Source organism: Papaver somniferum, chromosome 11 (genome assembly GCF_003573695.1).
Source record: "Papaver somniferum cultivar HN1 chromosome 11, ASM357369v1, whole genome shotgun sequence".
NCBI classification, from domain to species: domain Eukaryota; kingdom Viridiplantae; phylum Streptophyta; class Magnoliopsida; order Ranunculales; family Papaveraceae; genus Papaver; species Papaver somniferum.
In genome coordinates, this window is record NC_039368.1 from 42,248,948 (window position 1) to 42,276,742 (window position 27,795).

Sequence of the window (27,795 nt, forward strand, 5' to 3'; positions counted from 1 at the left end):
ATTCACCTCGTGTGGATATAGTTATCATTTTGGGATCACTGTGTAATATACACATAAAGTAATATAATATATATAATAAAAAAAGCTTAAATAATATAATATAATCAATACAATAATTAAATAATATAATATAATTTCTTAGTTTAAATATAATATAAATAATTAATGATATCTTATACTTTTACGTTTTCTTTTATAATATAATATAATATAATTTCTTAGTTTAAATATAATATAAATAATTAATGATATCTTATACTTTTACCTTTTCTTTTATAATATAATATAATATAATTTCTTAGTTTAAATATAATATAAATAATTAATGATATTTTATACTTTTACTTTTTCTTTTATAATATAATATAATATCTTAGTTTAAATATAATATAAATAATTAATAAAAATATAAAATCCTAAAATGGGAACGTACGGGACGGGACCTAGAATCCCATTCCCGTCCCATCCCCGTTTCACTAATTTCGGATATTACTCATACCTAAACCCAAACCCGTTTGTACGGGTAAAACCCATTCCCGTCCCATCCCCGTTTCACTAACTCATACCTAAACCCAAACCCGTTTGTACGGGTAAAACCCTATCCAATAGGACCGGGTACCCACGGGGATGGGTTTGGGTGGGGCAAATGGCCATCCGTACGCTGTTAGGGTTTCTCTGTCTAAACCTTGGTGGCCGCGTGAAGTAGCAGAGGAAAACAGAAAACCTACAACCAGAACTACATATGTAGTCGGCTTCTGAATCGAAGAAGTTGGGAATTAATTTTATTCGTTAATTCTAAGCAAAACTAAATCTAGGATTTCCGTTCAATGGACTATTTGAAGAGAAAACTGGATGGAAATACTTCTGAAGAAGTCAGTCGCCGCCAAAAACAACAGAAAGAAATGGAATCTCTAATTGGTGGTGATGATTCAGTAGCTTGTATCCATGATGTATCGTATCCCGAAGGATATAAACCTCGTTCAGATAATAATTCTGATAAGAAAAACACAAAACCTGCAAGGGAATATCCTTTTACTCTAGATCCATTTCAATCTGAAGCTATTAAATGTTTGGATAATGGAGAATCTGTAATGGTTTCAGCTCATACTTCAGCTGGAAAAACAGTTGTAGCTTTATATGCTATTGCTATGTCCTTGAGAGATAAACAACGTGTTATTTATACTTCACCAATTAAAGCTCTTAGCAATCAAAAGTATAGAGAATTTAAAGAAGAATTCTCCGATGTTGGCCTTATGACAGGAGATGTAACAATTGAACCCAATGCTTCTTGTCTGGTGAGTCTTGTTTTTTCTTTCTTTGATGTTACTCTTTATGGTTGTTAGGTTTGAGGACATGGGAAACTATATTTATGTTTTATTTGAATTTGATTATTTAGGTTATGACAACTGAAATTTGGCGTAGTATGCAATATAAAGGATCAGAAATAATGAGGGAAGTGGCCTGGGTTATATTTGATGAAGTTCATTATATGCGTGATAGAGAAAGAGGTGTTGTTTGGGAAGAGAGTATCGTAATGGCACCTAAAAATTCCCGCTTTGTTTTTCTATCTGCAACAGTACCCAATGCCAAGGAGTTTGCGGATTGGGTTGCGAAGGTTCACCGACAACCATGCCATATTGTTTACACGGACTATCGTCCTACACCACTTCAACATTACATCTTTCCTTCTGGAGTGGAAGGTTTATACTTAGTCGTGGATGAGAAGGGTAAATTCCGGGAAGATAGCTTTCAGAAAGGCTTAAATGCACTTCTTCCAGCTGGCGAAGGAGATAATAAAAAGAAGAATGGAAAATGGCAGAAAGGGTTGGTGGCTAGTAAATCAGGTGAAGAGAGTGATATCTATAAGTTGGTGAAGATGATTATTCAACGGCAGTATGATCCTGTTATAATTTTCAGTTTCAGCAAAAGGGAGTGCGAATCTCTCGCCATGATGGTAAATTTTCATTTTGTTTTAATTTTTTCCCTAAGAATATGGATTTGATTACTTGGTAATCCTCCAGTTGTTTTTAAGAGAAAGATTATTAGTTTAGGCTAGTTGAGGTATTGCAGCTTAAGTTAACTTGGTTTTGCAAGATATATCATGTCATGATTTCATGGGGCATTTTCTTTTTGACTGAACGTAACCTTTACAACCTGGGTTGTTTATCTTCTGTTTCTGTTTGGTATTTTAGATGGCAAAGATGGATCTGAGTGATGATGTCGAGAAAGCGAATATAGAAGAGATTTTCTGGAATGCAATGGACTTACTGTCAGATGATGATAAAAAACTTCCTCAGGCAACGCATTTCTTCATCTTTTATATCTCTCTCATTCTGTGTTGGAAACTTGGAATATTGTTTCAGAATGCATGGCATTTAGATCCATGCAATATAGTGCAACCACACTTTGAAACTCTTGGTTAAATTGACATCTAATATTACTATTGAGTTTTCCCGTTCTCCATACACACATATCAATAAACATATGCGACCATTTCAAAATATTGTCACCTTTCAGAGCCGAAGCACTGCCTTTTAAGATAAAGCTGATTGAGCTTATGCTCATGGTTAAGAAAACGTATTTCCAGTGAAATGTCATTTGATGCGACTGGGATCTGCTCCCGCTGGGAGTTGCTTAGTCATAATATGATTAGATATTCATTGACATCAATGGTATATATTGAGTCATCTTTAGCGCACTGCGAGGAAAACAAATAAGTATGAAGCCCAAAAGAGATGTCTCTTCTTTCCCACACCCTTGAATACCTAGCTACAACAACAAGAGACCCCCTTTAGCTACTAGCGGTTGGGGTGCCACCTAGTTCAAACCCAATAGGCACTAACGAGGGCTTCGATATAAGGCCTGCATTGATGGTGTTCTTTGTTTTTTTGGTCAGAGTATAATGTATGTTCCTGACATCTGTTAAATGTGATGGCGAATGAGTTAGATTATGATTATCTACTTATTATTTTATATTCACCTCTTTCTACCCTTCACACCTGATTGTTCTGGCTTCTCATTTTTTTTTTCCTGTTAATTAATGATCTTCGCTTTTCTGGCTTTACAGGTGTCGAACATGTTACCTTTGCTGAAGCGGGGAATAGGTGTGCATCATTCTGGCTTGTTACCTATTTTGAAAGAAGTAATAGAGATACTCTTCCAAGAAGGTCTCATCAAGGTTGGAGAACTGTATACACTGACACTATATTCTGTTGATTACTTTTTCTGGCTGTTTTAAGTTTTACTCAGACTACTAGATTTGGATGTGGAACTTCTGAATTACTTCGACAGATGTGAGAGGCTTCATATGTCCACAAAGGATAGATTTATACCTTCTCTAAAAAAATGTTACCGCTATTCGTCATTCATCTGTCTTTGTTGTCTAGTTAAGGACATGTCGTCTTTGTCTGAATATCTACCTTATAAATCCCTGCTCGACTTGATCTTTTCTCGACAATTTATTTCTGATTTATTCGATCAGTTCTTGTTGGACATAGAGTATTCTTGAGGCAAGCTTCCGCTCCGATATTAAACACAAATAGCATGATTCAAATCCTTGAAATTTTCCTTATCTTTGGGATACTAGAAAACCACAGGAAGTAGTGCCTACGGGGTTACAGTTTGGCAATTAGCCTATCACTTATATTTTGCCAGTTATGTTTACTTGATTCATTCTTCTGGTGGGAACTGTTGCTGATTTATGTATATATTTTATTTGTGTGTAGTGTTTGTTTGCAACCGAAACTTTCAGCATAGGACTAAACATGCCTGCAAAAACTGTGGTGTTTACGAATGTGCGCAAGTTTGACGGGGATAAGTTTAGATGGATAACCAGTGGAGAGTATATACAGATGAGTGGTCGTGCTGGTCGTCGTGGAATTGACGAGCGTGGGATATGTATTCTCATGGTTGATGAGAAGCTGGAACCATCAACAGCAAAAATGATGCTGAAGGGGAGTGCAGATTGTTTAAACAGGTATGCATTTCAGTAGCTTCTTTAATAGGAAAATTATTTGCATCTGTCACTCTCGTTCTCTAGTATTTGGAGTTGGTTGATTAGTACTTTAGTGATTTTGGGTTAAGGGAATTAAGAGTGTGTATGAACTCACTTATGTTCTATCCGCTTTTTGTTTGTTTGTTTGTTTGCTATTTTCTTTGTTGAAAACGAGGAGAGTTCGTCTGATTTTATTGCCAAAACTACATGATATGCTCTCTTTGCATAATAGATGGCAAAGATCTATATGATGTCCAAATAGTTTTTTACTTATCTAAAGATGGATGAATACAACAACAACCAAGCCTTTAGTCCCATACAAGTTGGGGTAGGCTAAAAATGAGAAGTTACCAGAATCGTAAAGGAAAAATAAACTGAAGCAAAAAAGTAATGCCACCAAAAATTCTAGTAGTAATCCATAAACTAAATATACTAACAAATTCTAGGGCCATAGTCCTCAGCTCCAGGTCCTTGATCCCGAGTTGCTAAACAGAGTCCTAGCCTCTAAATGCTATCCTAAACATATGTTAACCGAACTCCCTGGGTCATAATTCTGGTACGTGGATCGCTAATTTCCACGCTATTCTGTCTGAAGCCAGCTCTTTGGACACATTCCATTCCTTTAAGTCTCTTTTCACTGCCTCCTCCCATGTTATTCTGGGCGACCTCTGCCTTTCTGTGTTTACGATGCTGCTTATGATACCAGTGCGCGCTGGTGCCTCCGGAGGTCTCCGTTGGAGATGTCCAAACCTAAAAATGGATGCATATTTAATTTTAATTCATTAAATAAAGAAAGGGTCTGTTGTCAAAGTTTCCTTTCTCTGCATCTACCTCCAAAAAAGTTTGTTATTGCCGTTCAATGATTCACAGTTATAACGTGGTTCACAGTTATTCATAATTCTACATCACTTGTCTTATGTATTCGTAATTCTAAACCACGTGTCTTAGATCTGAACACGTTTCTATTGTACAGTGCCTTCCATCTCAGTTACAATATGCTTTTGAACCAAATGCGGTCTGAAGATGGCGATCCCCAGAATCTACTTCGAAATTCATTTTATCAATTTCAATCGGACCGAGCAATTCCTGATTTGGAGGTCAGTGACTTTGGCATAGATGTGTAAGTGGTTATCTTTCTGCTTAGGGGTAACAGTTGCATTAATACTGGCAAGGTTTTCCTCTTTTCAGAGACAAGCGAAGAAACTAGAAGAAGAGAGAGATTCAATTATAATTGCTGAAGAGGAGAGTGTGAAGGATTACTACAATCTTTTAGAGCAGTACCATAAACGGAAGAAGGATATTCATGATATCGTCTGCTGTCCTAAATACTGTTTACCTTTTTTACAGCCTGGCAGACTTGTTTGTATCCAATGTATGAGAGGTGATAATAAGAACCCATCTTTCTCCATTGAGAACCATGTTTCCTGGGGGGTGATAATCAACTTCGAAAGGGTGAGAGGCCTTTCTGAAGGTAAGAGAGCTTATATGCTTGCCTCCAATATAACTTTTTTGTGTTTCTTGTTACTAAGTAAATCTCTTTTTTTTTTTTTTTTTTTTTCAGATGATTCTAGGAGGAAACCTGAGGATGCAAACTACAAAGTAGATGTTCTTACAAGATGTGTTGTTAGCAAGGATGGAGATGGGAAAAAATCAGTTAAGATTGTGCCGTTGGAAGAGCAGGGAGAGCCAGTCGTGGTTGCCATACCTATCTCACAGGCACAGTTCCCTCTCATGGGCATATATATATATGTGTATTTATTTATTTTATTTCATTTGACTGTCCTCATTTGGTGTTTTCTCAATCTTTTTGTATACGAGGATTTTCAGTGTTTTCACAAATATAGGACTTATTTATGCACAGGGAATAGTACACATTAGTGCTTCATTTCCTGTTTTCTTAATCAGCTTTATTGTTATTGGGTAACTTTAGATTCTTATCTTGTTCATTTCATCTAGCAGATTGATGGGTTAGGCAGTCCCGTTGTAATCATACCAAAAGATCTTTTGCCTTTGGAAGCTCGAGAAAATACTTTGAAGAGGGTTTCTGAAGTTCTGTCCAGAGTTTCTGAAGAAATTCGTTTGCTGGATCCGGAAGGGGACATGAAGGTAAAAAAAAGCTGCTTTGCGTTATAAATCGTGTTTCTTTTATTTTGGTTATCATCACAACCTCTTGTATACGCTACAGGTCCAGCATAAAGATTACAAGAAGAATGTCAATCGGATAGAGGCTCTAGAGAGGTTATTCAGCAAGCATGGAGTTGCAAAGTCTCCGCTTATTAAAGAAAAGTTGAAGGTCTTACACTTGAAGAATGAGTTGCAAGCAAAAATCAAGTTAATCAGGAAAACTTTGCATACTTCTACAGCGTTAGCCTTTAAAGATGAACTCAAGGCACGGAAGCGGGTCCTTCGGAAGCTGGGGTGAGCACACTTCTCTACATTCTACTAGCATTTGTACATTTTAAAAAAGTTAATTAAGGTTGTTTTGTTGTCATTGATGGCCTCTTAGCTGTAAGTTTTGAAGCAAAGTTTCATCTCAATTGTTAAACTTGTTCCAACTGTTTCATACATAACCATCTGCCTGACTGTCATTTGAGCTATTATACTTTCAGTTGCATTGTTATCTTTCAGCTATTTTAAATACTGTTGAGTAAGTATTTTAGTTAACTTTGAAAGATAATTCTTGTGGACCAGTGAGTTACATTTCTGTTTGCCTTTTTTCTTTTTGATTTAAGCACTAGGATATGCTAAAATATATTCCAGAGCATTTAATATCTTTTCCACCTTAAATCTTTGATATGTATACTTATGGCCATACCCTTTTTCTGTAGGTATGTTACAAGAGATGGTGTCGTGGAGTTGAAGGGGAAGGTTGCTTGTGAGATCACCAGTGCTGATGAGCTGACGCTGACAGAGCTCATGTTTAATGGTGTGTTGAAGGATGCTACTGTTGAGGAGATGATTTCTTTGTTGTCATGTTTTGTGTGGCAGGAAAAAATTCAGGATGCCCAGAAACCCAGGGAAGGGCTTGACCTGCTCTTTACTCAGCTGCAAGAGACAGCAAAAAGGGTTGCTACAGTTCAGCTTGATAATAGAGTATGTATCGAACTGTATACTTTATTTTCCTTGTATTATATAAACTTCCAATGTACGTGCATTGGTTTCTGTTGAGATGGCAACCACCTTAGGAGGGGGTTCTCATTGGTATACAGTTAGCCATCATGTCGAGGTTTTAAAATATATCTAGGTTAGGTTGATGCTAACGGAGTTGATTGTCTGATCCTATTGATCATTGACCTATAGGACCTGCCGTAATAAATTAGTCACCGGTGTGTAAGGGAAGAAGGTACTGGTTTAACAAGATATGATATGCACTTCCTATATGACTGACAATCCTCAAATTTTCAAATGTTACTTGGGGGTACTTTGATCAGATTGTAATGACCATCTGTAATAGACGGCCAAAATCATCAGGGTAATTAGTCTAAGTTTATACTATCAATTTATATATCTTTGCATATAACACTTGTGACGAGTCGAGTCTCCTAAGAACTAGGTAATGCGATTGGTGCGTAACACACCCTCCTGAGGGAGAGTTTTCAGCTTTATTGTCTATGTGAAAGATCGCTTATTTGATTTTGTGACTGAAGTTTGTGCACTTCCACTTTTCACTTACTAAAAGCGAATTTAAAAAAAAATCTTCTTATGTTGTATCTACCTCTTTTTACAACAGGTTCCAATAGACGTAGAAGGTTTCGTAAATTCCTTCAGATCTGATATTATGGAGGTTGTATATGCATGGGCAAAGGGGGCCAAATTCTATGAAATTATGGAAATCACGCAGGTTTTTGAGGGTAGTCTGATCAGGGCTATTAGGAGACTGGAAGAAGTTCTGCAGCAGCTAACAGAGGCAGCAAAGTCTATTGGTGAAACTCAACTTGAAGCAAAGTTTCAAGAAGCTGTTGCCAAAATTAAAAGGGATATTGTCTTTGCAGCATCTCTATATTTATAGGTCTCCTGAATTTTTTTGACATACTTGGTGAAATTCTTCATGAGGATCAAAACGAAGGGTTTCTGCAGGAAGGAATTGCAGTCAGACTTGAAGATGCTCATGGGTCCGCTCAGCAGGAGCTGAAGTGGGAGCTAGTTATACTGTATCCGTAACTATCTTAAATTCTTCCATTTATATAAAATATGCTCATGGTTCTTGTTAACTGTCTTCATGTAACTTCATCAATCAAATTTTGGTCCTGAGATGAGGTCAGTTGGTTGTACCGTTATTTATTGTAGTATAACAGATTCTTTGGAAATATCGTCTTTGTTTTAATTGCTTAAAATAATATCCCGATTTTGTTTTGCTATCAGATACTTAATTATAAGTTAGATCTGGCAGGTGAGGATCAAGTTCATAGCCCGTTAAATTATCTGGTTAATGTGTCAATAAAAATGAACGAAAGCTGTAACAGTAATATTTTCAAAAAAAAATTCCTGATTTATCTTGTATCATATCAAGACCTGAATCTACAACAAATGACTTTTGTTATCGAAGACTTGTTTTGAATGGACGAAGAAGGGTCATCTACATAAACAAAAATTGAAGATTCATCAATAAGTTTATTCTCCTTTTCAGCATCTACATAAACAAAAATTGAAGATTCATCAATAAGTTTATCCTCCATTTTAATTCGATTTGAGTTGCTAATTTGTTGAGTTCACTTCATGGCAAGAATGGAGAGAAGAAATTTTAATCTTTTCAGGTGTGCTATTGTGCATTGTATTTTTGTTCATGAATCCTACTCTCCTCTTCAGCTGCTCAATCCACTTGACAACTTCCCATAAAGCTAGTCCGTCCACATAATCTGGACTTGATGCTTTGTCAACATAGAATGATCGTAAGTGACTTCCATGTATATTTTATAGGTGTGTACTGTGTGGGTATGAATGATCAGTTTTCATGCATTTTTTTGTAGGTGTGTACATATTGGTGCACTAGTGAATTTTACATGAAAAAGTAGGTCGGTGTGTGGGTATGAAGTATTGATTTTCATACATGTTTTATAGGTGTGTACATATTGGTGTACCAGTGAATTTTCCATGAAAGAGCACGTATGTATTGGTCTAAATGATTGGTTCCATGCATGTTTGTTTGTGTGTACACATTGGTGCACCATTGTATTTCCATGAAGAAATAGGTCTGAGTGTGGGTCTGAATGATCGATTTCATGCATGTTTTGTAGGTGTGTACAAACTGGTGCACATGTGAAAAAATGACAACATAAACTTATGAACAATTTATGCACACTAGTTAAACCACATGTGCGAAGCACATGTTTGAATTTTACTCTTTTAATAACACCAAATTTGATAACAATGACATATTTTTCGTAAAATAAATATTCTTATTTGTACTTATTACTTGGATAATTCAAAGAGCTTTCTAAATATGTTAATTTTACAAAATATCCGGTGTGTATTTTAAAAGATATCAAACTTTTAAATTTTTTGATCTATTTAAAACAATGATATTTCTGTGAATATGTAAATTGTAAGGTTGAATATGTAAATATTGATTTAACGTGCGTTTTTTATACCCTTAAATATAAGTGAAGTGGTAGTTGATATTGAAGGTCATATTAGTAATATGAGGGTTACACCAAACTATTTTGTCATTTTTTGACCAAAAAAAATACCCCGTTTCAATATATTAGTTAGATGGGATAATTTATAGTCATATAGATATGTTTGTATAGATTTCGCAAAGAGCTTTCCAAATATATAAAATTTGCAAAGTTAAAATATGTTGTCCCAAAGTTCATATTTTAAACAAACAAATGAGTTTATACCTAGTTGAATGGGTTTGAGACTAAATAATCAATTCGGGCTAACGGTTTTTTTTTCCTCAAGCAATACTCTAAATTAAATGCATCACAAGTCCTTGTAAGCCACGCTACTACAATATATTGCTGTAAAAGGAACGAACGGCTGACCCCGTTCCAGAATTTGCATAAACCCAACGAAGATTTACTTGCTGCCATGACTGCATGCCTTGGTTGTTATAATTGTTGTTTGCTCCTCTTTGTTGGTGTAGGTCGAATTGTTGGTCAGGCTGTTGCTGTGCAGGGCTATCAGGTGTTGCTACTCCATCACCTTGAAGACCCATTCCAACATATTGCTGCACCACCAAGACTGACACTGTTACAGCAAAATCTGACGAAGCAAGTAGGTCTCCAATTGGTCCCAACTCCGGGCACTCACTCCAATCTGTAAGTCCAGCAGTAAGTGGTGATACCATCCCCTGTCCCCTTCCAACTATATAGAGGTCGTGGATATTATCCAGAGATCTAATAGTCGACACTGTCTCTTCTCCGTCGTTGGTGGCTTTCTCCATATATACAACTGATTCATCGTTAGCCGTTTTCATTCTGAAGTCAGTAATAACATCATCATCGATCTGTCTCTCCCTGTCATTATCAGTAACAACATTCATTCCATTATCCTTGGATTCATTCTCCTGTTGCCACCCTCTTGCTTCTTCTCCAGGAAGGAACCGGATGACTGTCAGATTAACAGTAGGGTTCTCTGACATTCTCGAAGCATAAGCCAATGCCTCTCTATCGTCAGGGCCACCAAAAAACAGAACGACGACATTGTGGGTAACGTGGGAACTAGCAGCTCTTGCTGTGGCACCTAATCCCCGATCTACAAGGATTCCAACAGAACAGGGAGCATTTGCCAGTACATTCTGATTGACAGTTCTAAAAGCTGGATTTGTTGCTTCCATTCCTCCATCAATGGTTTGTTGTTTGTGAAAAGGAACAATGATCAGTGCAACCCTTTTGTCCTCGGCAAGATTACATATGTCTTCGTGCATGGTCGAGTAAGGAGAAATGGCAGTGAGGGGTTGAACTGAGACAGCTCCTGAATGTTGTTCGTAATTTTCAAAGGCACTTACGATGTGATCAGATTGGGCTTGAGTTCTGTTCAGAGCAGGTCGTCCGGATTTGCGAGTGTTATGAACGATGAGCATGGCAGAAGCACGGCCTGTGAGTTCAACGAGTTGGAGGGCGTAAAGAAAGATTGGGGACTTTTTGGTTGGGTAAGAGGTTTCCAGAAGGTTAATGATAGTTGGGACGTTACGGGGCGTGTGGAGGCAGGCCAATATCCGGAATTCAGCATCTGGTTTGGATTTCTGTATTGTTCTGCGCTTGTATGGAACGAAACGTCTTGCCGGTCTGTACACTGCGGTTACAGTTGGAGTTATAATGGCAGTCGTAATTACAGCTACGATTACCATGATTGCAAAGGCTTGGTCATCCAGTACCTAGAAAAGAAATGAATTTAGAAAAATGAAATGAAGTAAGGTTTTGAATTACTTGTCGGATCAGTGTATACCTTCTGGTCTCTCCCAACATTCAGCACGATCATCTCAATAAGACCTTTAGTGTTCATGAGCAATCCAAGAGCAATTCCTTCTCTAAATGGCATCTGGTAGAACAGTGCTATCAAAAAAGTTCCAAATATTTTTGCCAGACTACACAAAATTATAACCAGCAACAGCATTCCCCATTCACTTGGACTCCTCATTTTTGTTACATCAGTCCTCAACCCACTTATAGCAAAAAACAAGGGCAACAACAAACCGGACACAAAGTCCTCCAGTTTTTCAATCAGTACAGTACCTAGTTGCCCATTTGGTATCACCAATCCAAACACAAATGCACCAAAAATTGAGTGAGTTCCGATTGAATCGGTTATAAACCCACATACCATAACTCCCGTTAGTATGAGACAAATATAGAAATCATTAAAATTTTCTCCTTCGGGTGTTCTTCTTATAATCCACCGATCACTGGCCTGATTACCAAAATACAGAAAGCCACAAAGGCAACACTTGAGAGCACAACGAACAACGAAGCATAAGAAGCCCAACTGCTGGCGGAAGCTTCACTCCCACCACTTTCTGCAAGAGCTATAGCCACAGCTAATAATATCCAAGCACACATATCATTAACTATGGCAGATGACATAGCTATTCTACCAAGTTCTGTATTCAGAAGTTTTAGTTCTGCAAGAATTCTAGCTAAAACCGGGAAAGCTGTAACTGAAAGCGCCACACCCAAGAAAAGAAAGTAGGTCCATTTATTTACGTCTTTACTGTCTTTTATGTCTTTACCATCTGGACCTTTTTGTGGACCAGGACCAGGTATTAAAAATGCAGATGAAGCTCCTATGGCAAATGGTAAAGCCATCCCAGCCAGAGCAATGATTAAAGCCTTTCTACCAGTGCGTCTAATCACAGATAGATCCATCTCCACACCCACTAAAAACAAGAAATAGAGGAGACCTACGTTTGCCATTGTTTCTAATACCATTACACTTCTAAGAGGAAAAACCTTTTCGGCAAATTCAGTAATTCTTCCCAGCACCGATGGGCCTAAGAGCACGCCACCCTGTACAAGCAATTACAAAAGGAATTACAAGTCATTTTTAAGAACCTAGGTAAATCTCCGTTTTACCGACTTTATGGCTGTGCAGATGCAGAAGAATAAATGGAAATTCAAAATACAAATTAACTTTGTAAAACACAGAAAATAATCTTACAAGGATCTCCGCGATGACCCTAGGTTGGCGAAAGGGTTTGAGAATGAACACAAGGATACGAGTCGAGGTGACAATGAGGGTGAGCTGCAAAATGAATAGAGGGAGAGAATAATCCAGTGGATCATCACCCTGCCATATTCCATTTGTTGTGATCAAGCTTGGTGAATAACATACAACTGACGCATTTTTGTTACTGGAATTATTGGTACTCATGTCTTTCTTTACTTTTACCACCAGCAGAAATCTTATTTGCTCAATCTATGTTTTTCCGGGCATCCCTATAATAAACAACTAAGCCTTCAGCTGACTGAATAACGGATCTTACAGATTTTTGAAGAACATTGAAGAACATAAACGTTTAGTGACTTTTGCGTATAATTAGAAAAGTCGAAACTGTTTTTCTACGGGATTTCAACAACCAAACCCGGTGTCACAATTTCTACCATAGTTTAATTTTAGCATTCCCTAAACTGTAGGAGTATTCCTATCCACAAAATGTTTTTACCCACCCCATATAACATGATCTGCATTTGATCATTGGTAATAAAGTCATCCTTGCTGCAAAAAATGCATAAATACAGCTGAACTCTTGAATATTCCCAGTGGAAAAACATAAGATTATCATCTTCGTCATCCTTACCACAAAACTTGCATAAATTCTGCCAGAGTAGGAACCGAGTTAGTGAAAATATTGACCATAAAAGAGTCTGACACTTTTGGAGAAATGCCAAGGAAGAAAGCTCACCAGCAAGAGATAGAGGAGGTGCATCCATGAAAATACAAATGACTGACTAAGTTACACCAGAAAATTAATTCTTACTTTAAAGGAAGAACAATAAAAAGGCACAGTTGAACAGGAACAAAAATGTTCTCTTACATTTTACTGCTAATATTACGAAATCTGGCAAGTAGGAAATGATTCTTCTGACACTGCTAACATTCTCTCTTCAACAAAGTAAAACTTATTTCGACATATAATTCAGCAACAAAATAAGGGTGTGCCTTCAGTAGGATTTGCCGCAGTGTATTAAGCTCCCAGCTCCTAAGAACAACCCGAAAATAGCTGCGCTCCCCAGTGTTGTTTGCCCAATGTACCTAATCTTCAATAGTCCAGGCACCTACATGTTGTTTCAGAACAACAATGAGTACTCAAATGTAAAAAGTTCTCCAATATGGCTTCTATAATGATGCAATACAATGGAATTCTTATGCTGAATTAACCTAATGGAACTTCAACTGACAAGAATAGAATAATGGCTAATTTGCTGTGTTACACCGACAAACCTAAAAAAAGATTCAGCCCTACCGATATGTATTTACACGGATACGCGTACTAATACTTCCAATACTTCAAGATACAACTCAGTTAGAAAACTTTGACTAACTATTAGATCTTAATACCTTAATGTTAGAAAATTAGGTATTTTACTAGATTCTATGAGAAGTTTTAACTATAGTGACAAAATATTAGTTCCAAATCTGTCCACTGATCTTGCTCTAGACTTTCTTCCTTGTTATCCAGACTTTTTCTCTCCAGTGAGGTTAATCATACATGTATGTATTTTGTTAAGTTTCTATCTTATATATAATATATTTATGTTAAACTACTGATATGCCGTATCGCCGTATTTTAGTTTTTCAAGTTGGTGTATCATAGTAGCGTATTGGTATCTTGTATCCGATACCGTATCCGTATTGTTGCAACACAGCTAACTATTTTTGCAGTAATTCTTCAGCAAAATAAGGCATCATCACGAGAACTAGAGTTAAGGCCAAATGTTCAATGACAGAAGAAAAATAGCATATATGAATTCACAAAAAAAAATTTATCACAATTTCACTGATGAAGGAAGAAACCTTTTGTTTACCCTCCAAATGTTATCAGAGATATGCATGGAACAGATGCACAGAATGTATATCAGTATTGGTGAGAGGAAAAAGTGTCAGATATGATGATCCACAACCCCTTCAAATACCGCAATCAATCCCACAACACTACCGGTTCCAATGCTAAACTAACTTAATGTCTGACACCAATTTCTAATAATATTTATTTTCTTGGGTAACAAGAGGGTTTGGACTAGTAATAGTATAAAGGGATTTCATTTTCGGGACAGCAGCCCTTTTAACACATACAACAGCATCGTGAAGCTGCAGTCCATGACTACAACCATTTACGATAACTTATTGTCTAAGAAGACCAAAAACTTATCCAAACAGGAACGTTCCCTTCATCGACTTTATGGATGTTATCATAGTCAAACATATCTCCTAATGGGTAGTTATGATATAAACTATGCATTTTGTAGTCCATCTCCTAATGCTTCGAATAAGGTGGATAATTTCTAGATAGAGAAGGCCTAAAGCATCATCTATTATCAGTCCACTGCTAACATGACAATTTTATTTACAGTGAAAATAACACAACCATATCAAGTAGATTTAAAAATTAGATGAGCAGCAGCGCATTTCAATTGCAATAAACAATAAGTGTCAAACCGCATAATAAAAGAAAGCACAAAGAAGAACCAACAAATAAGGCAGTTGGATGTTAGCTTCAACCAAGGTCAACTACATCCAGAATAGTGGCATGCTGTTTTTAGTGAACTACTTATCGAAAAAAACATAATTTTACTATTTCGGGTTTATTAGATATCCACTTAGAGTCTAGTACCTAAATATTCCCTAGATTTAGTTATATGGATACTTTCTTTTGGTGGAATCATCCACAAGTATAAATATGTGCATCATTTTACTTGAGAAACATAATCATCAGCAGCATGAAGAAAGATAAATAGCCAGAAAAGAATATGCATCAGCTGTCAAAAACAATAAAGTCAAAAGCAAGTTCGGAATCTGCACCTTGTATCTTATAGCTTCATAAGTTCCATAAACAGCTCCTGCAAAAAAAAAAAAAAAAAAAAAAAAAAAAAAAAAAAAAAAAAAAAAAAAAGACCAAATCAGGCTCAAACGTCCCACATAAATCCATACCAAGTATAAATCGAAGAAAGCAGAATACTGCAAATTTAGTGCTTGTTAAAGAAGATTTCTGAGTCACATTATCACTCTTGGTGATTGGGTATATAATTAAACCCGCTCTTTCCCCCTTCTGCTATAAAAATATTGGAGGAAAGATCTCTTGTTACAGATTCTATATGAACAAAAAGAAAAGTCTCAAACAAAAAAATTAACAGGAACAAAGATTAATAAGGTAAGAGAACTTCAAGATACAAAAAAAACCATATGAATTAAGAGATTTAGGGTTTAGGGTTTTATGAGTATAAAGAAAGTTAACATGAAATTACCAACAGCGCCACCGACAGCACCTCCTACAGCAACACCAGTTGCAACACGAGTTAGGCAACCATCTCTCGCCATCTCTTCTTTTCTCTTTCTGGTTTCTTAAATCTGATTCTGCTGGCGTTTTTTTTTATTTTCTTTTCTCTTAAAAAAAGAAAAATTATATACAGTGTAATAGCTACGATCTTTTCCTTGACTTCACGTTACAGATACCAACTATGAACTATTTGGACTTTGCTGAGGCTAAGCGGCTAACACACGAACTCAAATGGGCTCTCTCCCCTAAAGTGGTCCACTAACTAAAGGCCTTTGGCCCTTTGCTACGAGGAGGAAAACAAAATTTTACACGATGTTAGTCCTCAAGGGAGTTGGGGGAATTTGGTGTAGTTTGGTTTTTTCCTGTTATTCGTGGGGGAGTTCAAAGGAGTCTCTCGAAATCTCTGTTAGTCGTGGGAGAGCTTAGAAGAGTCTCCCAAACTCCCTAAAAAACCCTGTTAGTCGTGGGGGAGTTTGAAAGAAACTCTCAATAGATTTTGGTAACAAATATGAAAAGTGGTATTTTATGGATTTCAATTCCCTATATGAAACTTTCTTTTTTTTTTGACAGGATCCGCGGCGGGATTCGAACCTCTGACCTAACAACTTGAGAGTTCGACCATATCCAATTGAGATAGCCCCAGTTGGCTATTAGTTATAGATATCGGTTTCTCGTTAGCTAGAAAGTTTAGAGGTGAGCATCGTCCAGATCTGTTTGGTTCGGCCCCATCCGCATCGAGTTCAATACTCGACGAATTGCAAGTTTGACATCTGCGTCCCTTTGATCGGTGGATGGGCGGATAAGATATTACCAGATCTAATAGGTTTCAAGTTTCATATTAAATCATGAAAAATAAAAGTCACACGAGTTTCCGGTTTCATAGTTTTGTTATGATTGTTATTCTCCTTTTAGATCCGAGTAATGCATGTTCATAAGGTGTTGGCCAATATTGTGGAATAATATCAGTATTTGCCTTGAGATAGTGTTCGTCAGGGATTTGCAATGATTGTAATAAAGTGAACTGTTCCATTGACAATTGACAATGTATTATGTGGTTTATGAAAGCTCAGTACTGGCTGCATTTGGATGTCTGTTTATGAATATTATTTGATATTAATTAAGCTATTTTACGTATCTCTTGTATATATTTGTATTGACATCTTTAATCTTAATAAATCTAATGGGTGTTGATGTCCAGTGGGTTTTTAAACCATCACTCAAATCCAATCCAATATTCATTAAATTATAAAGATAGTACACGTGTTTAATTCATTGACGCACAGGTCGGGTATCCACCAGCAAAAAGTCAGGTGGTCGGGTAAGCTCAATGGAACGGGTGCCAAATGCATATGCACAATATAAATTGGTATCTAATGTTAATTTGGCAAAACTTGTTAGTTTATATTTGAAATTGAAAATGGTTATCTAAGGGTCCAATTAATTTTAGCTCCAAAACTCGAAGTGTTGCTCGGTTGAACCCACCAAGCATTGATTTGTTAAGTTTTGTTGTCATATTTTAGCTCCAAAACTCGAAGCTGCTTGATTAAATGCTGGAGTCTACTTTGTTAGGTTAGACTAGGAACATTAAAAGTGTTGAGACAAGATCGTGTTACTCATAAGAACCTAAAGACATGTGGCATCAACGTACACATCATCCTTTTGTTCGAGGTTAGTAATACAAACTTGACTTTTTTCTATTTCTATCGACGATTCTTTCAAGTCGATTATATTGAAAACATATCATACAAAGTATACTTATGTATCTCTAGTATCGGAGACTTGATCACTCATTTATGATCAAAGTTTCAAGGAAGTATATATTATTTGTTTTACACAACTTTGGTGAAAAGATGAGGGTACCCAACTACACCACAATCTTTTAAATATCAACCTATAAGTCTGGTATCTTACGTGATCGTCTATGGACAGAGTCGAGACAATACAACTTAAGTCCTATACCTTGTGTGATTGTATATGTACGAGGTCGAGACAAGGCGACAACAAGGTATTTACTTGACAATAGTTACGGCAATAAAACCGATTGACTATTAAGATCAATGTCAAGTAATTCGAATTAACGTACAAGTGTAATTTACGTTAAATTATAATAAACGAATTATAATTGCGAAATAATAAAGTAAATGACACAACAAGATTTTGTTAACGACGAAACCGTAAATGCAGAAAAACCGTGGGACCTAGTCCAGTTTTGAATACTCTCAGAATTAAGTCGCTATACAATATCAAATGCCAACTTCGTATAGTTGAGACCAAGTAGACTACCTCTAGCTACTTAGTTTCCTCAGTATCCCTGCGCCTTCGAATTCTAGAGTCACGCACATGAATCACCACTCCGTTAGATCGTATTCCAAACAACAAGGGAATGAATCTGTTTGGTAACCACTTTATTCAATCTTTGGTGAAAGATATTTATGAGTTGTCGACAAATCCTCTTCCTTTTAAGCTCATAAACTCCTTTTTCTGGTCAGATCAATCCAAAACTTGATTATTGAACTAACCAATTTTTAGATTCATAATCAACTAATATAGAACTCAAAGAGTAACTATAAAGTGATGCCGATCTTACACAACTAGACAATCAAGTCTATCAAAGATAAACACGATTCTAGTTGGATCACAGCCGATCAAGGTGCACTGCAAAAAATTCACAAGATACGAAAACTAATAAGAAAATCTTCTTCGTATTCAAATCTTCAATTTCCTTCTCAATAACCTGCACAACACAAACTTGAATCCTCTTGTGATCAATCACACAGAACGGAGTCTATCAACAATGGATTATCATAAGATGTCTTTAGACTCGCAAATGGTTCTAAAGATCCCGTCGATACTTTGATCTATCTTGAGTGACCCTTATGTCAGAAGAGAAGGTTCCCAAGAATGGTGCAATCTTCTTCTTCCTTTCCGTACTGATACCTTGACAATCCCTAACTCTTTGAGCTTTCTACTTATTTGTCTTTGTAATACTGCGAGTTATTGGAGGCATGCTCAAGAATTTAAATAAGAATTAATCAGGATTTCTCAATACAAGCAAGAGAGAGTTTCTTTTATGAAGAAACAATTTTTCGCACCGAAAATATCCAGGTATATCCGAAAATATATCAATAATATATTTTATTTCCTGTGTTCAAAATCTCATGCTGGAAGGTTTATTAAAATTCAAAAATTTCAAATAAAACCTAATCATGATAAACATGAACAATTTTTTTAGACATAATGGATTCGCCATTTATCCAAAAAATTTCACAGATTTTCTGATACAAGACCAGATAAAATAAATAAGCTGTGCTCTCGTTTTATGTGCTTTCTCTTCCCAAAAATTATGAGCACGAATCATAGATGAGGGTGCACATATACTCCATAAAACTAGGTTGTATCGGAGTAAGCCTTGTCATGCTTACTACGAGTATCAGAAACATAGTTCATGTTTCTCTTTGGAGGTTTCTGCCCAAAGTATTTTCTCCCAAGAAGGTGATCCTTCCTTGTAATAAAGGTATGATCACGAGGAGAAAATACATTGATGTGAGAATTTTCAGAGATAGATAAATCTCTCTTAATTCTGTCAATGAGTTTTTTATACGATTTTCTCATTCTAAAGATTTCCTTATTATGCACATCAGCTTGATCATCAGAAACAATTATTGGAAATCTTCCCTGATTGTCTCATTTGGCAGAAATTATTTCCTTCCCTTTCTTCTGAAAACGTTCAGTAGAGGAATACCCTTATGTAAACAGATTTTGTTCCGACATGAATGAGGTGGAATATTTTTCCAGAAGTGATCATCAACTCGTTTATCTGATTATTTTGAGTTGATTTCATTGGGTTGGGGTATATTCTGCCTTTCTACTGAGGAATGATCTTTCAGTTTTTTAAGACAGGATACTTATTTTAATACTTTTACAACCGTATTTTGAAGAAGTATTAGTTTCTTGTCAAGTGACTAAAAGTTGTATTCCTTAAGATCTTTTTCAAGGAACCGGTTCAAAGTATCCTTTGGACAAGATTTCGTTCGATCATCAATAGTTGTAGAAGATGATTTTTCATTCTCTTCTGACTTGATGTAGTTAGGCAGACTACCATCATCATGATCTGTTTCAGATGTGATCAAGCATGTCTTGTTTTCACGATCTGTAAAAATCGAGCAAGGAGTCTTAGTTTCTTCATCAGATGAAATCACAACAGAGTCATTTGTCAGAATCTTTGAATGAATCTCTTGTTCTTGAGTAAGGGTTTTATCAAGGGCTTCTACTTTGACAGTCAGATCCATATTCTCTTTGGCTAGAATATTTAGTTGAATGTCTTTTTATCTAATCTCTTGCTTAAGAAGATTAGATTTTGTCTTTAATAATAACATCCTTGTAGACAGAGATCTTACAAGATTTAGGAGTTTTACCAACTCTTTATCAACATATCTTCTTTGACATCAGAGTTTGACTCAAATGTACTATTAATCTCCTTAACTACTGGATCATGAGTTAACGAAGTAGTAATAATTTCAACTTTTGAGTATCCGCAAACTTGCATAACGTTAACTGAATCAGACATTGATTCAAATCTTATAGGTTGCATCACACCAAACACAGATTGTTAGATCTTTTCGTGTTTTCCTGCTCTGATACCAATTGAAAAGAAGAGGGTACCTAAATACACCACAATCTTTTTGTCTCAACCTATAAGGCCTCTACTGAATTTGATTGTCTATGGACAAAGTCGAGACAATACAACAATTCGGTTCACACTCCGTGTGATCATCTATGGATACGATATCGAGACAATACGACAATAAGATAACTTGTGTAATTGACTATGGATACAAGATCGAGATAATACAACAACAAAGTGTGTTACTTGATAATAGGTTCTGAAATAACCAAACTCTATAGGATCACTATCAAGTATCGCAGAGTTAACGTACAAGTGTAATTTACTTTTAATTATAATAAAAACAATTATAATTGCGGAATAGAAAAGTAAATGACACAACAATATTTTGTTAACGAGGAAACCGAAAATGCATAAAAACCTCGGGACGTAGTCCGGTTTTGAATACTCTCTGAATTAAGCCGCTATTCAAAATATATTACCAATTTTGTATAGTTGAGACCAAGCAGACTACCCCTAGCTACTTAGTTTCCTCAGTATCTTTGCACCTTCGACTTCTAGAGTCACGCACGTGAATAACAAGTCCTTTGGATCGTATTCCAAACAGAAAAGGAAGAATCTGTTTGGTAACCACTCTTGTTAGAGCATAGCTCGGTTGAACCCACCAATCGTTGGTATGTCAAGTTTGGTTGTCATATTTTAGTGAACCAAAACTCATTTAAAGAGTCGTTTGATTATGTACTAGAGTCAACTTCGTATAGGTTAGCTTGAAAGTATTAGGATATGAGACATTACAAGTATTACGTGAAGACTTGAAGAAGTGAAGAAGTAAGGAGCTACAACGAAAACATAATCCTTCCACTCGAGGTTAATGATATTTGACATGAACTGTTTCATTCCCTAACGTATCTTTCAAGTCGTGCATATAACTTCGATGCCTGATGAGTATACTCTAGTTAGACGTAGTACTAAGGAATACAATACGAAGTATAACACTTATCTTTTGAACTTCGTATATAAGACATCGACATAATCGTTTGAATGCTATTGTGATTATGTATGGGTATGAGGTGAAGATTTCATCCTAGGAAACAATTTTTACATTCTGAAAATGCGTGGGTCTAACAACCACACCCAACAATTCATTTGGCAATCTGGGAGGACTTACTCCAATACACTTTCTAGAGAATCAACTAGACAGTCAGACTCAATCTAGAATAAAGTATATCAAAGAGTTTAATATCCCTAACTTTTAATTCAATCTGCAATCATCAAATAGAAATATGCGAGCCCGATTGAATAAGAGAAGTAACTTGAATGGTACCAAAGACCAATGTTAAAGTGTCAATCAATGTAAATCAAAAACCCAAGGTTGTATATTCTAATTGATTGATCTTAACGCACAACCTGTGATATTTCAATTATATAACAAAATATAATGCGGAAAAGAAATAACACAGACACCAGAATTTTGTTAACGAAGAAACCGCAAATGCAGAAAAACCTCGGGACCTAGTCCAGATTGAACACCACATTGTATTAAGCCGCTACAGGCACTAGGCTACTACCAATTAACTTCGGACTGGACTGTAGTTGAACCCTAATCAATCTCACACTGATTCAAGGTACAGTTGCGCTCCTTACGTCTCTGATCCCAGCAGGATACTACGCACTTGATTCCCTTAGCTGATCTCACCCACAACCAAGAGTTGATATGACCCAAAGTCGAAGACTTGATAGACAAATCTATCTCACACGGAAAAGTCTATAGAATTGAATAAATCTGTCTCCCACAGAAATACCCAAGAGTTTTTGTTCCGTCTTTTGATAAATCAAGGTGAACAGGAACCAATTGATAACCCAGACTTATATTCTCGAAGAAAAACCTAGAATTATCAATCACCTCACAATAAACTTAATCGACTAGCGAAAAAAGTTATTGTGGAATCACAAACGATGAGACGAAGTTTGTTTGTGATTACTTTTTTATCTTGCCTATGAGAGATATAAAATCTCGAGCCAATTATTTCAATTGCACTCAACACGATAGAAACAACAAGATCAGATCGCGCAACTACAATGATAATGGTTGGGTCTGGCTTCACAATCCCAATAAAGTCTTTAAGTCGTTAAACTATAGGGTCTCGAGAAGAAACCTAAGGTTAAAGGAGAATCGACTCTAGTTATGCAACTAGTAACACACAGGAGGTGTGGGGATTAGGTTCCCAGTTGCTAGAGTTCTCCTTTATATAATTTTCAAATCAGGGTTTGCAATCCAAGTTACCTTGGTAACAAAGCATTTAATATTCACCATTAGATGAAAAACCTTATTCAACCAAGCTAATATCTTACAACCGTCAGATCAAACTTAGCTTGTTACACACAAATCAAATGTACCCTCACTTAGGTTTATGTAACCGTACCTAAACATGTACACTAGGTTGGTTCACAAATAGTTAACCGAGGTTAGCCATATTATTACTCAAAAATATCAACCTTATTCATCTTCACCATAACTAGTTCAAATGACTCAAATGAAACTAGTTAACGAGTTGTTTAATTGCATAGAAAACACAATCGAAACCAAACTGGTTTGATTCACTTGAATCAATCATGAAGATTATAGTCACGGTTTGCAAAGATTGCATTCCTTATGATTTAAATGTTTAAATTCATGAACTGACCTATTTGACAAAGTAACCAGCTTAAGTATGTGTACGGGTATGCGTACTTAAGCAACCAGATTTTGAGTTTGTTAAGTTTCCAAACTCAGAAGAAATTTTCGGTTCGAAAACTTCCGCCAGTATGCGTACGGGTACCCATACTTATCTTGTCTCCTTCACCAATTTCGCATACACACATATGCATACTCTTGGTTCCTGGTTTATGGATTTATACACTAATGTGCAAACACACTATATATGCTTATATCCAAAGATGGTTACATCATCAACTCTTTATTTCAATTATTGAAACATTCTTCTATAATGACAATAGCCGTTTTCACACTCTATTAGCATAAAAGCAATTTTCAAGATATTGAAATAATCATTATCAAAACATTCCAAGCCTACATCAAATGATTGTATCACACAAACCATGTCAGATTTTTCCTCGGCAATTTTCTCATGATATAAGATGAACTTGGTCGAAGAGAAAGCTTACCAACGCATATTTCGAGAAATATGTAAGCGAGATATACTCAGCTCGAAATCCCAAATGTGTATAGAGAAAACTATATCGTAACATGACTTATATCTCAATATAGGAGATAGTAGAAATAGATTTTCCAAGTGATATATGAGTTCAAGTCTCCACATACCTTTTGTCGAAGAAGTTCCACAAGCTCCCCTTAGTAGTTCTTCGTCTTTAAGAGATGAACGCCGAGAGATCTAAGCTCAACTACACTATCTATATCCTAGTCCGAGACATCCATAAATAGACTAGAAATCAAGACTTATAGTTTTGATCACTAACATTGAAAAACATGCTTGAGATAGCAACGCATGCGAGTTCGACCGAGCAATGCTCTAACAATCTCCCCCTTTGTCAATTTTAGTGACAAAACTAGCAATACACATGGATTACAAAATAGATAAAAATTGTAGCTTCCCATCCACATGCTTGATCTCCTTGGAATCTTCAACGCGACTCGAAATCTTCGTCACTTCCAAGTACTCCATGATCATAAAGGTTGTAAGTTCAGCATCATAGTTGTTGAAGATCCATAGTTGTAACAATGAGAAAACAAAATGCTCTCAATCATTGTTATACAGTGTCATAGTATTATTACACATCATCAAAGTCCAATTGTATCACAACTTTGACAACAATACTATGGTGATATTCATCACTCCCCCTTATTCAATACTTTATCTCAACATGAAAACCACTCCCCCTTACACAATGATCCGTAAACCATATGTATTTGTAGTGTCACACTATACATTAATTCTTCCCCTTTTTGTCAATACAAATTGGCAAAGATACGAAAACTAGTGGGATCCTCATGAAATTTCTATGGAGATACTTCATGACTAAAATAGAATACCATACCAACTTATTTAGATGTAATCATAAAACCGAAGATAACCCTTAAAATTCCACAGCCGCACTCCCCACAAAGGTTTGGCAATTAAGCACGAGTTCAATATGAACTCTCCACCATAAAATGTCATCCCCGAAGGAACAACAAAGGCGACCTTACTTTCACAATAAAAGAAGGATTTCTTTTGGACAAAATCAAATCACATGAAAACATGAATTTGAATCCAAAATATTCAATTGAATTATTCATAAAAGAATTCATGATTAATCCAATCTAAATGCACAATTAAATTAATCACAAGAAAACTCATAATTAATTCAATTGGAATACACAACCAAATTAACCACAAAAATGATTAATTCAATTGGTCATGCTCGACATAAGAGAACTTACGGAGCAACACAGTATATGCACAAAAATGTGGATCGGAGATCGACCATATACTGAGGAATAGACAAGGATTCATCACTATTTGCACAATGACATACAATAGGCTTAATCCTTGTACACAAATTTTTATCCTTTCTTCCATCAAAACAATAACATAAAAGGCTTTAACTTTTGTAATGTCAAAAGTTCATTCTATCTTCTATCAATACATTCATACCGACATAATAGAGACAACTTTTGAACAAGTATGGGACAGTCACAGGTTCACGGACGTAAACAACATATCCCATACACAATTTGCAATATATAAAATCATAAAGATTAAAATTTCAAAAAATATCATCTTCCAAAAACTTTAGAATTTAAATAAATAAATCTAAAAACATTGAAGATGAAAAATCGTTGGACATAGCTATGTGTACTCACAATAATGGCTATTCCAAACCTAGTTATTATTCTAAAAGTAAGAAATAAATTCTCTAAAAGAAGATTTACTAGACATTGAGACCTCTGAAGAATTCTTTATCTTCCCCGAACTCCTTGTCGTCAACAACCATTGGTACATAGGGTTCATGGAGAAAGGAGTCAATTCCAACAAACCTTCTAGGCTGATGATGTCGAACCAGGGATTTCTGAATTTCGATAGTTCTCATAACAAAAGACTTTATTTGTTTAATATCCTTTCTTGCTTCCTTCAATTATTCAAGAACTTCAGAAAACTTCTGAGAATTTGAAGGAACATCTCTTGCCTTCCTCACATTCCTTCTTTTTCTTTTCAAAGTTGGAGGCAATGGAGATTTTTCTTTTTCCTTCATGATTGATGGCTTAACAATCATATTAACATCTTTTCCATCAGAACACATGATGCTTGGAGTCTCCGTACGTGTATGGGTTTGTGAGAGGAAATCACAATATAAACTCAACAGGCAGTCTTAAGATGAAAAGAGTTTCAGAGAAGGAAAAAAGAATGTAGGGTCACAGAACCTTAAACAGTACAGGTTCACGCACGCACAATTCACAACTCTAAAGAGAGTAGAATTATCGAGAATAACCCTCTTTTGATAAACAAGGAGGTTCCTTTCAATATCAATTAGATATGAAATAATTGCAAATCATATAGCAAATCTAAGAAAACCAAAACCAAAACAAAAAGTTTTTTTTTTCTTTTTCTTTTTAAGCCTGAGGTGTGTATAATCTGGTCTCTTTTTGATCAGGCACATGAGACAAGATGCACTAAAAACACACAATCAAGTTGTGATATGGTGAACAACAATTTGTCCACTATTTCCTCTTTGAAAGGAATTCATAAAACCCTGTCTATCAAATTGTTTAGACCATACTCTTTTCTCTAGTGGTCTTGACCAGTCTTTGGAAACCAACTTCTTTGAAGAGGATAAAATCTTACATACCTCAACGGTTTTTTGAACAAGTTTGAGCTTGTTTGCTAGGCGATTTTCTATTCGTTGAAGTCTCTTGACATGTACCATCTTGTGTTTATACTTGTAACACTTCGAAAGTTCATGACTCTTGAGCGAACAATAAGAACATGTCCCTGGATAAGATAATTCATACACACGAGATGTGCAAGCTGCTAGGCACATAGTGGAACCTGAAAAATCAGACATAGAGTTTCCAACAGAAAGGTTAATTTCTTCTTCCAGATTGGTTAAATTTCTTTCTATAAGAATATCAAGATTGATGTATGTATTGCTACAGTTATCAAAATCGATATCTCCACAAAGTAGTGCATCACTTGATTCTTCGTCTTCATTGGAATCACAGTGATCAGATATTTCATCAAGAGTTGCAGCAAGACCTTTGTTTCCAGTGTATTTTCTACGGTTCGGACACTCATTTGCAAAATGACCAAAACCTTTACACTTAAAGCACTGTGGCATATCCTCGTCATCAGCCTCGTCAGCATCCCTGTTTTTAGGAAGAATGCGATTGTGAGGTTTAATGGATGACCTAGGTTTGTCTCTGGAGAACTGTTTACTTCTTTTCAATAGAAGATCCCTAAACTGTCTTGTGATCATAGAGACTGATTTCTCAAGATCTTCATCTGATGAATCAGACTCAGAAGGATCATCCTCAGAGACATAAACACTTTTACTTTTATCAAGTAATTTAGTGTTCTTTTGTGCTTTGAAGGCAACATCATTTCCAATTTTGGATGTATGCTCGTGATCAAAGATCTTTAACTTTCCAACCAACGTGTTTCTAGAAAGAGCATCAAGGTTATTTTCTTCAACGATGGCATGCTTCTTAGAATCGTATCTAGATGGCATGCTTCTTAGAATCGTATCTAGATGGCAGCGATCTGAGGATTTTCATCACAATGTCCTTTTCAGGAATAGTCTTACCCAATGCAAAAGATGCATTAACAATTTCAGACACTTTGTGATTAAACTCATCAAATGAATCTTCATCTGCCATACGAAGGTTTTCCCAATAGGAATTAAGGTTTTGAAGCCTAGCTTCCTTCTCACTGGTATTTCCTTCGAATACGGTTTCTAAGATATCCCACGCATCTTTAGACCGAGTGCACGTAGTCACATGGTGCTGAAGATTTGGGGTAATGGCATGTATGATGACATTCAAACCGTCGGAGTTTTGCTTTGTAGCAAGTATCTCGGAAGCATTGTATTCACCAATGTTCTTTGGAACGGTTGCATTCCCTATTGCCACAACGGGAGCATCATATCCATTAACTACATTAACCCATGATTGAAAATAACGCGCTTGAAGAAAGGCACGCACAACAATTTTCCACCACAAGTAATTAGATCCATCAAAAACTGGTG

General features: G+C 36.1%; 3 protein-coding genes across 3 annotated transcripts; 1 reads left to right on the forward strand and 2 right to left on the reverse strand.

Moving 5' to 3' along the window:
* Positions 1 to 691: 691 nt before the first annotated feature.
* Positions 692 to 8,350, forward strand: LOC113321769 (DExH-box ATP-dependent RNA helicase DExH9-like). Its single transcript, XM_026569681.1, has 12 exons — positions 692 to 1,295; positions 1,397 to 1,954; positions 2,193 to 2,297; positions 3,068 to 3,178; positions 3,726 to 3,976; positions 4,968 to 5,091; positions 5,183 to 5,465; positions 5,556 to 5,710; positions 5,954 to 6,100; positions 6,180 to 6,412; positions 6,823 to 7,087; positions 7,725 to 8,350. The coding sequence occupies exons 1-12, from the start codon at positions 828 to 830 to the stop codon at positions 8,001 to 8,003; spliced, it is 2,979 nt and encodes a 992-aa protein (XP_026425466.1). The 5' UTR covers positions 692 to 827; the 3' UTR covers positions 8,004 to 8,350.
* A 1,395-nt stretch (positions 8,351 to 9,745) lies between these two features.
* On the reverse strand, positions 9,746 to 13,411 carry LOC113323310 (cation/H(+) antiporter 15-like). The gene is given in 6 exon segments (XM_026571595.1): positions 9,746 to 11,312; positions 11,384 to 11,835; positions 11,838 to 12,441; positions 12,593 to 12,870; positions 13,102 to 13,251; positions 13,338 to 13,411. Coding segments are annotated over 4 exon segments (2,640 nt in total). The 5' UTR covers positions 12,806 to 12,870; positions 13,102 to 13,251; positions 13,338 to 13,411; the 3' UTR covers positions 9,746 to 9,941.
* Positions 13,348 to 16,077, reverse strand: LOC113323311 (reactive oxygen species modulator 1-like). The gene is made up of 3 exons (XM_026571596.1): positions 15,898 to 16,077; positions 15,455 to 15,492; positions 13,348 to 13,710 (listed from the first exon to the last, which is right to left on the reverse strand). Exons 1-3 carry the CDS (start codon positions 15,968 to 15,970, stop codon positions 13,597 to 13,599), a joined length of 225 nt encoding a protein of 74 aa, XP_026427381.1. The 5' UTR covers positions 15,971 to 16,077; the 3' UTR covers positions 13,348 to 13,596.
* Between the last annotated feature and the right edge of the window lie 11,718 nt (positions 16,078 to 27,795).

Coding starts and splice junctions, on each gene's coding strand:
- LOC113321769 (XM_026569681.1), top strand. CDS start 828: ATGGACTATTTGAAGAGAAAACTGGATGGAAATACTTCTGAAGAAGTC. Junction 1,955..2,192: donor GCGAATCTCTCGCCATGATG/GTAAATTTTCAT, acceptor TTGGTATTTTAG/ATGGCAAAGATGGATCTGAG. Junction 5,711..5,953: donor TTGCCATACCTATCTCACAG/GCACAGTTCCCT, acceptor TTCATCTAGCAG/ATTGATGGGTTAGGCAGTCC.
- LOC113323311 (XM_026571596.1), bottom strand. CDS start 15,970: ATGGCGAGAGATGGTTGCCTAACTCGTGTTGCAACTGGTGTTGCTGTA. Junction 15,493..15,897: donor TGCTGTCGGTGGCGCTGTTG/GTAATTTCATGT, acceptor TTTTTTTTGCAG/GAGCTGTTTATGGAACTTAT. Junction 13,711..15,454: donor ATGAAGCTATAAGATACAAG/GTGCAGATTCCG, acceptor AACAACATGTAG/GTGCCTGGACTATTGAAGAT.